This window comes from Anticarsia gemmatalis, chromosome 17 (assembly GCF_050436995.1).
Source record: "Anticarsia gemmatalis isolate Benzon Research Colony breed Stoneville strain chromosome 17, ilAntGemm2 primary, whole genome shotgun sequence".
In the NCBI taxonomy this organism is placed as follows: Eukaryota; Metazoa; Arthropoda; class Insecta; order Lepidoptera; family Erebidae; genus Anticarsia; species Anticarsia gemmatalis.
Window position 1 is genome coordinate 9,165,187 of NC_134761.1, and position 12,916 is coordinate 9,178,102.

The 12,916-nt window shown below is 44.4% G+C and overlaps 1 protein-coding gene and 2 non-coding genes across 3 annotated transcripts in view; 1 reads left to right on the forward strand and 2 right to left on the reverse strand.

Annotated features, from left to right (window-relative positions):
- The window catches only part of LOC142980232 (activating signal cointegrator 1), a 15,709-nt gene continuing 2,793 nt past the window's right edge, over positions 1-12,916 (forward strand). Inside the window, exons 1-8 of the mRNA XM_076125570.1 lie at positions 1-195; positions 290-414; positions 756-950; positions 1,221-1,339; positions 1,692-1,840; positions 2,163-2,326; positions 2,638-2,807; positions 3,251-3,423. Coding sequence (XP_075981685.1) covers positions 122-195; positions 290-414; positions 756-950; positions 1,221-1,339; positions 1,692-1,840; positions 2,163-2,326; positions 2,638-2,807; positions 3,251-3,423 — 1,169 coding nt within the window. The 5' untranslated portion in view covers positions 1-121. The remainder of the gene's footprint in view (positions 196-289; positions 415-755; positions 951-1,220; positions 1,340-1,691; positions 1,841-2,162; positions 2,327-2,637; positions 2,808-3,250; positions 3,424-12,916) is intronic.
- On the reverse strand, positions 4,150-4,351 carry LOC142980314 (small nucleolar RNA U3). The gene has a single exon (XR_012959869.1). It is a non-coding gene; the product is annotated as a small nucleolar RNA U3 (small nucleolar RNA).
- On the reverse strand, positions 10,755-10,956 carry LOC142980317 (small nucleolar RNA U3). The gene has a single exon (XR_012959871.1). It is a non-coding gene; the product is annotated as a small nucleolar RNA U3 (small nucleolar RNA).

The window sequence follows — 12,916 nt, forward strand, 5'->3', positions numbered from 1 at the left end:
CCAAAATGACACGACCGGCTGTCAGGCGAACTGACAATCAGCTGAAAAGTGCAACATTCTCTCCACGTAAATAAATTAATATTTTCGTTATTTGTTTCAACTGTAAATCTGATTTTCTACAATGAATATGGAGCAGTGGGTAAGCGAAGGGCTGTCCAAGCTCTTGGACTTTCAGGTGCCGGATGATTTAATAACGTACGTAACATAAAAAACAATCCGTATGTTTTCATAATATTTCTGTAATCATTGAATTTAATAAAATAACTGTTGCCTGTAATTATACTTACAGATACCTGCTATCTATAGAAAATGAGCCAGATTTAAACGAGTATATGAAGACGTTACTTGATTTCGACAACTCCCAGCATAAAAATTTCTTCTTAGAACTATGCAAGAAGAGATTTCCTAGCCGAGGTATGCTATACTGCCTTTATTCAAACTTATTCGTGTCATGACATATTGGGATATACATGCCATAAAAATATTAACGTCTTAGTGTTTGTTATTATTCACATTCAATATTGCACAATATTTGAAAGCTCCTGAAATTATGTCATTATTTACAAAAATCACTTATAAGATTCTATCAAGAATACTTAATTTTTATTTAGAAGTAACTACCAGCAATAAACACATATTTAATCATAGTGCTCTCTGCGTAGAAGACTTTTGCCCAGCAGTGAGACAGCAAAGATTTAAAAAAAAAAAAAAGTTTTCAAGCCTATGTCCTGTCATGTCTTATGTTAAAATTGCAGGCAACTCAATTCCAAAACAGCAAAAGAAGAAGATATCAAAGAACAAAGGTGGCCAACAGCAGGACTTTGTCTCCAGTGAAGCTCAAGCGGTCCAACCAGTTGCAGAGCCTTCAGATGCTAAGTCTAAGAAGAAAACCAAGTTCGTAAATCTTTACTCTCAAGAGGGAAAGAATGCACAGGTTGTGCTAATAAAAGGTATGTTTATTTGAACTTCATACAAATGCCTCGGCCTAGCTTTTCTTCCGACTATGTTGGAGTCAGCTTCTAGTCTCACCTTATACAGTCGAGCCATGTAAAATACTGGTATCAAGCAGTATCTTACATGGAACAGGCATATGAAATACACCGGTGTTTCACTTTAATTATGAACATTGTTAGTAAAGATACATACTCTTTATGTAAAGAGCTAGCCAAAAAAAATATCACTCTGTTTGGTATATCTATTTATGTACTGTTCTATTTCAGGGAGACACCACTGTGAGTGCCAAGCTTCTAAGCATGAGTTGATCAACAATTGTCTGCAATGTGGCCGCATTGTGTGCAAGCAAGAAGGTTCCGGACCCTGTCTGTTCTGTGGCAACCTGGTAAGATTACTTGTAAAAATCGAATCTTAATTTTTTTATGATAATGTTGCTGTATTACTCACATTAATAGCCATAAAAATGATTTCACTTTTTATCTAGTATAGTGCATTCAAACAAATAAAAAAACTCTTCAGCTTTATAATATTAGTATGGATTTCACACATATAATTTCAGTGTCATCAAAATTATTCCCATTATTTTACTAAGCTTAGCACTTGACCTGTGAAAAAATTGTGAATTTCCTAATTAAAGTCATTAACAATATACAAATTGAAAATTGAGCAGAGCATCTCATATTCTAGAATCTTATGATTATCTGGCACATGTAATTATGTTTTTTGAAATATTTCAGGTGTGCACTCCAGAAGAACAGAAAGAGATCAACACCAAGACCAAAGGTGGAGCCAAGCTGATGGAGTCTCTGATGGAACGCAGCAGACCTAAAGGATGGGAGGCAGCCATGTCTCACAGGAACAGACTGCTGGAGTATGATAGGACCAGGTATGGTGATAAAATCTAAATTTTGGAAGAATCCTAAAAAACTTAACAGTCAACGGACAAAGTGATTAATCTGCCCTTGACCACAATAAACGTAACTCAGTCGAAACGAAGGGTAACATAAATAATGCACCGGAACATTAAAAATATTTCTTCACTCATAAGACCGTGTGCATCGTAGAGCGTAGGCTAAAGTTTAAAACGTCATTTATCGCCCATCACAAAAGGGCGGTTTATTGCAATCAGTCTCTTCCAGATACATAATAACAACAATTCACATCTGAATTTGCATTATTGATTTAATAAAATCTCTTTGTTATTCCAGTGAGCGCCGCACGCGTGTGACGGACGACGACAGTGACTACTTCAACGCGGGCAGCGTGTGGCTCAACGCTAAAGAGCAGGAGAAACTCGACAAGTACCAACAACAACTGCACGACAAGAAGCATGGGTCTAGGCTCAATAAAAAGATGACCTTTGATTTTGGAGGTAAGTCACACTTTAATTTGATTAATGATTTTGACCTAGGACGACGTGTTATTTAGGCTGAAATTTCAGATCCCAGATAAAATGCATGTGCAAAATGTAGACCAGGTAACTAAAGTTTTTGTCGATAAATTAAATTCACTGAATTATTCTAAGTACATATTTAAGTACTGTAACATTACGAGTATATTTAGAAAAAAGTATTCTTCCCATCTAATGGGTTTTTTATTTCAACATTCACATAGAATACGATGAATCAGGATTTGTTTTTAAAAGTTCAAATTATCAGATATCCCTTTATCAATACTTCCCAGGTCGTCAAATAATTGAAGAGAAGACGATAGCAGAGCCTGACGAGGAGTTGATCAGTGAGATCACAAATAGTACTACGTACAACAACAGTCGGCTGCAACAACACGAGATGTTCATAGGAGTGGCTAGCGACAGGGACGTCGCACCCGGGGTCAATGCACCGCTCTTACAGGTATACAAATATTACTTCAATAAATACAAGTACTTGAAGTCGCCGTCAAATTGTAAAAGCTGTGAAATACTAATCAAATTAAGGTATGGTTAAAGGTTAAAGTCATCAATAATATAGTTGTACAAGCAAACCGATATTTATAACAGCTATCAGTAGTTAATCTAAGACCACCAACTTGATGAATTAATAAACGGATATATGAATGTTTCCTAGTTCCTCAAAATACAATAAAATACGCAATCTTTTTGTGAGATATTTGCTAAAAAGGCAGTATAAAATGGTTTCCTATTTTTAATTCTAATTTAACTTGGTTGGTCTTTATTTAGTTTGTATATCACTACACAAAAGGCATAGGTAATTAAAATATTTATTAACATACCACACTTTTTGCCTCTTATAATTTATAATTTTTTTGGTTCACTCATTATTCGAATGCCCCGTAGTTCGACCCAGCAGTGGAAGCGAACAACTACGCGAACGTGACGAAGAGTGCGGGCAACCCCGGGCAGCACGCGCCGCGGGTGCAGGACTCGGAGCTGCAGGAGATGAGCGACACGGGACGGTGCCTCTCCATGCACCAGCCCTGGGCCTCGCTGCTCGTCGAGGGCATCAAACTGTAAGTACATACTAAAGATTTTGTCTATTTGCTGATGGTGGCTCATTTTTGTTTCGTTACTATCGCGTCAAAAAAACTGGAATACTTCTCGAAATTTTCTTGAGTCGTAATGTCTTTAAAAAATGTTATTTCCAGCAATTACGTTTACTCATCTAGATAGGGGTTAGATTAGCAATCCTATTAATGAAAAAAAGATGTTGCGATATCGAATTTCATTAAGAGTTAGGTAACACGCGTTTTCTTTGAACGTATGCATTGTTTGTATGTTAAGGTTACAAAAATAAATAAAGAAATATTTTTAAAAAATGTGCGTAACGTGATCTTTGACTTTGATGTTAATATATTAAGTCCAATAAAATGTGGCTATAGTTAGATATTAAAATTTAGTGTCCCTATCTCCGAGGCGTCCGATAAAGCAAGGGTTTCGCGTTGTCACTGAGTTATTAATTTACCCCTTATAATCTCATAGGCATATCATCAAGGGTGTTCAAAATCTTTAGTCACTTAAGGTCCACTATATCAAAATGTCCACAGTATCAAAACGTCCACAGTATTTAAATGCCCATAGTATCTTTAAGCCCATCTATACTAACATTATAAAGCTGATGACTGAAGAGTTTGTTTGTTTGAACGCGCTAATTTAAAAATAATATTTTTGTTTAATAGAGTAATTAATTAGATCATTTTGATGTCGTCGTTTCTATAATTTTTTAATGGTCAAAAATAGCCACTCAGACAGCGACAGCACCCCACCCTCCCCCGTGAAGGGGAGCGAACGATCATCGAGGGCTGATGGTAGGTCTACCATCGCCCGCCTCACGCTCAGAGCGCCGCGCCACGTCTCCTCATCGTGACTTGCGAGGACTCACATAGTGTGAAAGTCTCGGGAAGAGCTTACTATAGAAATGATCCTATGAAGTAAGGTCTTGTCGAAATGCACATGGTGGTTTGGCTCACACTGCCTCTCTGGGCGGTGGGTAAACTGTCTCAGGCTTGTGGGCCTTTTACAGTGGCAGTCTATGCGCTACCCGTTAAAACGGGTAGGTCGTTGGGGCGGTCTTTGACCTTTTAATTGTCCTTGGTCACCTCGGAGTGAGGCTAGGCGTCGATAGTCGCATCGACCAGCTCACGCTGATAGCGCTTAGCTCCCTTGTCGGGCGGACGCGCGTGTTGTGGAGCTATTCCGCTTAGAAGCGGGTGAGCGGACTTATCCGCGCGCCCGAACATTCTTGTAGCGAGGTGGGCTATGAAGTCGTCCAACCCCTCGACCCTGAGGTCCCTCTGGACCGTGGCGTTCCTCACATAACGCGGGGCATCAACGATCGCTCGGAGCGAGAGGTTTTGTTGGGCGCGGAGGCGCTTCCTGTTTGACTCCGAGACGAAGTTGTACCAGGCCGGCGCCGCGTATGTGAGGCGCGACCGGATGTAGGTCTTGTAAATATTGATCTTCGTGCGCAGAGGGAGCCTGGATCGAAGGACCGGATTCAGCTTACACCTCGCTAGTTTGACCCGTGCTATAACGCTATCAACGTGGGCTTGCATGGTGAGTCTTCTGTCGATAGTCACTCCGAGGTACCTTACAGTGGGCTGCCAGGGGATCTCCTGGTCTAGAAGACGAAGCGGTTGAGGGAGCCTGGAGCCGCCGGTGATGATGGCCTGTGTCTTCCCAACGTTCACAGATAGTCTCCATTTGGAGAGCCAATCGGGTAAGGCGTCCAGTGTAGGCTGGAGACGCTTCGCGGAGTATGCAGGCGCGTACGACGAAGCGAAATACGCAGCGTCGTCCGCGAACAGCGCAAGTTGTGCCTGGCCGAGCACAGGGATATCGTCGGTGTATCGGGAGTAACAAGATGGAGAGAGGCAGCTGCCCTGCGGAACGCCGGCGGTAACGGGTCGCTCGGTTGAAAGGGCGTCTTCGACCACCACTTGCACCTTCCGGTCCTTCAAGAAGGAAGCCAAAACTTTGACAATCCTCCGTGGAGTCGTGGATGTTGTGATTTTGTATAGCAGCCCCTCGTGCCATACCTTATCGAAGGCCTTTTCCATATCCAGGAAGACGGCTGTGGTGTACTCGCGTTTGTTGGCGTTTACCGCCATCTGGTGCAAAACTCTAGTCAGTTGGAGTGTTGTCGAATGGTCTGCTCTGAATCCAAACTGTTCCGCTCGCGGTTCTAAGTGTGGACGCAGTTCTGTCAGCAGCAGTCTTTCAAACACCTTGGAGATGGTGCATAGAAGTGTAATGGGCCTGTAGCTCTCTGGTTTGCGGACATCTTTGCCAGGCTTCGGGAGCATGATGACCCGTCCTGTCTTCCAAGCTTGGGGAAAATGACCCGAGCGCAGGATTCCGTTGAACAAACGTGCCATCGCTGCGATCGCTCGCTGAGGTAAGTGACGGAGGGCAGCGTTTGTTATACCGTCTGGTCCCGGGGCTTTTTTGGTGTTCAGGCGACGAGTCGTTCTCCACACACGACCTGGCGAGAAGACAATCGGGTCCTCCTCTGGAGCTACAGGCACAGACAGGTATTCTTCTAGGTGCTGCTGGACTGCTGCGACGTGGGCGACGTCGGAAGTTGGATTCGGAGAGAACGACTTCTCAAGACACTCCGCAAAGATTTCGGCTCTGTCCTTGGCTAGGAACCTTGGGAGGCCGTTATTATCGAGTAGCGGACGGACAGGTTGTGGTTCGTTGGACAGTTGACGGCAAAGGCGGTGCACGGAAGGGACGTGGTCGCCCACCGATTCCATGTGGCGCTCCCAGGCTTCGGCGGCGTGGTCGTTCAGGGCGGTCTTTGCACGTTCCACCAGTGCGTTCAAGCGGCGTTTCATGGCGGGGCAGCGGGTTTGTTGCCAACGTTTCCGCAGCGCTCTCTTCTCATTTATGAGAGTCCGGATATGGAGTGGAAGTGGTGTGTGCCTGGCGTTGGTTGACTCTGTCTGAGTTGCCGAGTCTAGGGCGGTGCGGATGCTATGGGTAAGATGCTCTGCCGCTGCTTCTACTTCTTCAGCTGTGGTCGTGGGGGACGAGGTGGTGGTTTTGTCGACGGCTTCTGTAAATGCGTCCCAGTCTACAAGCTTACGGGTCGTCGGTAGTGTTATTCTGGTTGGCATTTCGGCAAAGACGAGGAGAACGGGGCGGTGGTCAGACGGCAGATCGGGCATCACAGTTTGTGTGGGCGGCGTTCGGAGACCCTTATAAACCACCACGTCCAAAACGTCGGGGCTTTGGTGACCGAAGTGCGTAGGTTCGTCCGGACCGATGACTTCGTACCGATGGTCTATAGCGTCTTGGAGGAGACGTCTGCCTTGGTGGTTGGTTGTTGAGGAGTTCCAGTTTGTGTGCTTGGAGTTCAGGTCGCCAGCCACGATTGTTGGAGTTTGGGAGCGTAATAGGCTCCGTAACTCATCAAACCTGAAGTGTGAGTTGGGAGGTTTGTAGGCGGCGAAGAGACGGAGTTCCGTGCCGGCGATTTGAACTAGCACACCAAGTGCGTACATTGACTGGAACTCCTTATGGTCTATGGCTTGGTGGACGAGTGATCTCCTCACAAGTACCGCTAGTCCTCGATAGGCTGCTCCGCTGTCGGTCTTCTCGTCTTTGCGGTAGACGAAATAGTTGGGGATCGCAAACTTATCTCTTTGCCGGAGGTGAGTTTCGCTGACCAGCATTACGTCTACGTTTTGTTGCCGGAGAAAGTTGATAAGGAGACGTCGCTTCCCAGTAAGTGTCTGGGCGTTCCAATGTACTACTCGAAGGGCTTTATCCATTGTGGTTCAGCAACTTTAAAAGACTTGCAAGGGCGGCGGTTTCGGGGTTTGTTCCCGACTGAATGGATTCCAGTACTTCCTTTAGCACAACGATGGTAGTACTTAGACCAGGTGATGGCATTGTTGTTGGTGCAGTCTCTGGGGTTGTGTCTGGTGTCTCCTCTACAGGTGCGGGGATTGAAGAAGTAGCCGCTGTGGCTTTCTTACTTGCCGGCTTGTTCCGACCCTTTCTGGATGGTTGAATAGTAGCCCCGCGAGTAGTAGGTGGGTTAGCCGGAGCCATTAAGCTGTTAGGAGCAGATTCCTCCACGCTTGTCTGCACGGGTGGTTTGGTACCTGTGCGCGCTACGGTACCCGCCTTCTTATTTTGCGCTTCTCTGCGAAAGACTGGACACGACGTGTTATTCGCCGTGTGCGGTCCTCCGCAGTTGGCGCAAGTTGGTGGTTCTTCTCGTGGGCGCGGGCAATCCCGTGCTCGGTGTTGGCCACCGCATCGTACACATGCTTCAGGACGGTGACAATTATGTGAGCTGTGCCGGAATTGCTGGCATCTATGACATTGAGCCGGGCCCTTTCGACCGCGCCACGCCTCTATAGTGATCGTAGGAATGTTTAGGAGCTCTTTTACCTCATAGATGGAGGGTACGAGGTTCGGTGTTCTTTTCAAGAGAGCGAAGTATAGGCATCCTTTTCTTCCTGATCTAGGTCGGATGTGCCTCACAGCCTCTACCTCGAAGCCACGTTCAGTAAGTGCATTTCTAATAAGGGTAGGGTCGGTGTTGCCTACTATGCCTCGTATGGCGACCTTTAAGTTTTTCTCTGAAGGTAGGGTGTAGGAGAACCAGCTTACAGTCTGATCTGCCTTCTCCAAATCAGATAAGTACGATTGGAGGAGACGGTACTCTTTATCTTCTGAGGGAATAAATTTAACTCCCTGTTCGCCAAAAGCAGTTGCGTTTGGCGGTCGTCCTAGTTTTTCGGCTAGTGTGGCCAGATGGTGGGCCCAGTTTGGAAGCTGTTCTACTAATATAGGCGGGTATTTGTTGTGTTTCTTCTGCGCCTGTTGCTTCTTCGGACTGGACTGGGATGCTTTGAGGGTTGCATCTGTCTGATTTCCCTGCCTAGGGCTAGCGAATGAGCAGGGCGATTGGACCGCACGCGCGTACGACTGGGTGTGAATCGGAGTTGAAGGCGGCGATTTTGGCCGACTACTATTACTGTCAGCTTTTACACGGTTTAATTCTATACGTATCTTAGCAGTCTCTTCGTGACGGCGTTGAGGTGGGCTTAGTGAAAGCGACCGCGTCCGCGGCCTCTTAGATGGTCTGCTCTGTGCGCTCCTTAAGAGTATATCGTCATGGACAGGAGGAAGATCGAAGATGCCTGAATTGGCAACACAGTCAAGTGCTACCTCGTCGTCTCTAGACAACTGAGCGTAGCCTTGTTCGTCTTTCTCGTGTGCTCTAACGTAGAGAGCCATCCAACGAAGCATTCCTTCAGACAAAGAGCCGTCTTGGCATAGTTGTGCGAGAACAGCGATGTCGCGCTCATGATCGATGCTCTTAGGCGATGTGGAAGACTGCGACGCCGAGTTGGGAGGGTCTATTTGTTCATGCTCCATTTGGGCAATTGCGAAGTTCAAAGGGGTGAGGGGTCTTAGCCTTGGAAGACAAACATCTTACCGCGGCCTTGCGCGGGAGCAAGAGGGGTGCGTGGGGGGGACGGGGCGGGGAACGAGACACGCGTTCCACCTGGGTGCGTGGAGCGGCGAAGGGAAGGAGCAGTGAATGTGTGCTACCACCACAGAGGTAGGGAAGGAGAGGGGGGGGGTTGGAGGTCTTCGCACTCAGCCTTCGGCAACTGCTTCTGGCAGAGAGCGTCCCCCGCGAGGAGGGAAAGGGGGAAGGGGGAAGATTGCAACTATCCGCGCGTCGCTAACAGCGAGGTACGTACGCCGCGTAAGTGCGTGCGCAACTGTACGCTCACCGCCGAGAGAGACTGTCGGCGGGGTGCGGCTAGCGGCGGGGAGAAGGAAGGGGGGGGGGATTAGATATTGTCGTATTGTTAACTAAGTGCCTTGAGTGAAAAACTAAACGCTCAAGACACCCAGCTGAACAATGCGAGAGTACAACGACCTAATACCACCTATCTAAATTAATTAATATTATATTGTATAATAATAATATAATAGAAATCCCTAGCTAGGCTGTTCGGTGAGACAGAATCACCATTGCCAGCTACAACTACAATGAAACGAAACCGATAAATTTTCGAATCCGCGAGATGTCCTTAAGTAGCGGAGAATCTTAACACCGCGATTCAGAAAATGACGTCATATGCGCAGCTCCATCTAGTAGACGTGGTAGTAAACGAATCGTGACGTCATGAATCTTACCCCCACCCTAAAATTGAACGCTTTGCAATACAATTTTTTTTTATTTCATGACACGCTTTTGTGAGCGTCTATAGTTCTCATACGATGTTTTTTCGTTACAAACTCTTGGGGAGCGAATGAATAGGACTGGTTGAGATAATTCGGCATTATGTGTAGGTACTAACTTTTTGAGAAAAATATCCACGTGCAGTCAGATATGGGCAAAAGTTATGGTTGTATATACGTCACCTAGGACTTAGGCCCAGCTCACAGCTTACGGATAAGAACTGGCTCTCATATACGATTTAATTGAGCTCTGCATTGATTTGAGTGAATTGATGCTTGAATTGATTTAGCTGAATTGATGTTTGGTTATATTTGAGTGAATTGATGCTTGAAATGATTTGGGTGAATTGAGATCTGGATTCATTTGAGTGAATTGATGTCTTGATTGATTCGAGTGAATTGAGGTCTGGATCCATTTGAGTGAATTGATGTCTTGATTGATTTGAGTGAATTGAGGTCTGGATCCATTTGAGTGAATTGATGTCTTGATTGATTCGAGACCTGGATGCATTTGAGTGAATTGATGTCTTGATTGATTTGAGTGAATTGAGGCCTGGATGCATTTGAGTGAATTGATGACTTGATTGATTTGAGTGAATTGAGGCCTGGATGCATTTGAGTGAATTGATGACTTGATTGATTTGGGTGAATTGAGGCCTGGATGCATTTGAGTGAATTGATGACTTGATTGATTTGAGTGAATTGAGGCCTGGATGCATTTGAGTGAATTGATGACTTGATTGATTTGAGTGAATTGAGGCCTGGATGCATTTGAGTGAATTGATGACTTGATTGATTTGGGTGAATTGAGGCCTGGATGCATTTGAGTGAATTGATGACTTGATTGATTTGAGTGAATTGAGGCCTGGATGCATTTGAGTGAATTGATGACTTGATTGATTTGAGTGAATTGAGGCCTGGATGCATTTGAGTGAATTGATGACTTGATTGATTTGAGTGAATTGAGGCCTGGATGCATTTGAGTGAATTGATGTCTTCATTGATTTGAGTGGATTGAAGCCTGGATTCATGTGAAAGATTTAATTGTAAATTAGCAAACCAATTAACCAGATTAACTTTCTAGAAATTTTCAATAGCTGGATATATGTATAAGAATATTAAAATAGCCACTCAGACAGCGACAACACCCCACCCTCCCCCGTCAAGGGGAGCGAACGATCATCGAGGGCTGATGGTAGGTCTACCATCGCCCGCCTCACGCTCAGGGCGCCGCGCCACGTCTCCTCATCGTGACTTGCGAGGACTCACATAGTGTGAAAGTCTCGGGAAGAGCTTACTACAGAAATGATCCTATGAAGTAAGGTCTTGTCGAAAATTTCCGATCCACGAGAGGTCATTCAGTCGCGGAGAATCTTAACACCGCGTTTCAGAAAATGACGTCATACGGACAGTTCCATCTAGAGGACGCGGTAGGAAAAGAAGCGTGACGTCATGAATCTTATCCCCACCATAAAATAGAACTCTTTGTTACTGCAATACAATAAGCATTTTTTACACCTCTCTTTTGTGAGCGTCTATTGTAAGAGTACCCTTACAATGGTCGTTCCTTACAAACTTGAGGGGAGCGAATGAATGGAACTGGTCGAGACAATTCGGCGTTATGTATGCTAGCTAAGGTCGTCTGGGATGTCTCTACGTAAGGATGTGTCCGGTCACCTATATCCCTCACCTCCTCACATCACCTTTATTCCAGATTCTTACACCATGACTACCTTTGTGATGTATTCGGTAATACAAGCGGCTGCCGCGCAGAGGTCTCGAGCTCGAACCTTGGGTCAACCCAAAAAAGTTATTTCTGTTTTTCTGTTATGAATTTCTCAGAGATTGCCCGAGGTTAGGAATTTGATGTTATAGACCTCCGTGCCTTGGAGAGCACGTAAAAGCCGTTGGTTCCGCACCTGACTTCTAGCTGGTCGTGTTGGTTTCGCCAGCCCACCTGGCTATGACAGTAGCAATAGAATGTGTACTTGGGCTCTATAATGAAGTCCTGTACAGGTGGATTGATAAATGTAACTTTATAAATTCTTGAATTTAGTTGGGGTCATTTGATTAAGTGCCCCTTGTCCCTATTTCCTGTCGTTTTAAGAATCTGTCCATATATTTAAAACATTTTGATGGTAAGTTTTTCCAAGACTGGCGTAAGACTGGCGAAAACGAAATAACTTTATTCTTTAGAGTTGTGTTTTATTGTAGATCAAATGACAATGGGCAGATTGGGACCACCCTCCAATAGCGATAAAATGCATGTCATTGAATAGGTTTTTTAATCCACTTCGGTCCCACTTCTATGTTAGGGTCTCCTCCCAGTTTACCGGATACGGCGGATACTATATATTTTTTCCGTAACAACTGTCCCTTTTGAAATAACTCGGAACTATCGAAAAAAAGATGTATTTCTTTACATTTTAAAATTGTAAGCTCTTGTTCGCTTTTCTATGGTTATCGGTTCGTATCAATTTTGTGCCTTTATTTTTAACGACCTGGCATTGTGTTTCATACACAGACATCTTATCAGAAACAGCATACTCTGCTGAATTGCATTTTGATCGGTCATTAACTATGGAAGCTCATGCGCCTGGTAAATGTGTTAAGTGTCGACTACGCCTCCATCACAGAAAATGTTAGCAAATGTTTCATTAAATTCCGAATCGACAGTCCTTATGATTTTTTTACATTAATTGATGATGCATGGGCAGTATCGCCTCCCAAAATATCACCAACTATTATGATTTATGAGAAGATTTTGTGTATGGTTCTATACATTTTTGCTTGCATTTTACCCGGTTCTATACAGTTTTTTCCATTCTATTTTGTTATAAAAATTAATTTAAGCATTCAATTAATTGAATTGGAGAGATTATTTTAATTTTCTTTGCTAGAGCATCTTTTCTGGACTCAAGGCTTAACCCCTTACTGGTTCGAGCCGAGACCCTTACCAAGAGTGGGACAGGCTTTTGTTAAAAATATATATGAAAAAATATCGTTTACTTTTGATTGCTCCAGACAAATTTACAGATTATACTTTAAACGTTTCATATTTTAAATTTATTCACTTTTAGAAATCCACATTTTCTATTCATGCAATAAAATATATCAATAATCTATGAATAGCCGTGTGAGACTGCCAATCGATAGTAATACGGGTCAAGGTTAAGATGACGTAAGCGACGTGTATCGTTCTCGGCGGATAACCTCGCCTTTGCATCGTAAATATCACCACGTGGGATTGTCCCACGTGGTATAACCTACGCGGTAGTGGGGATACAG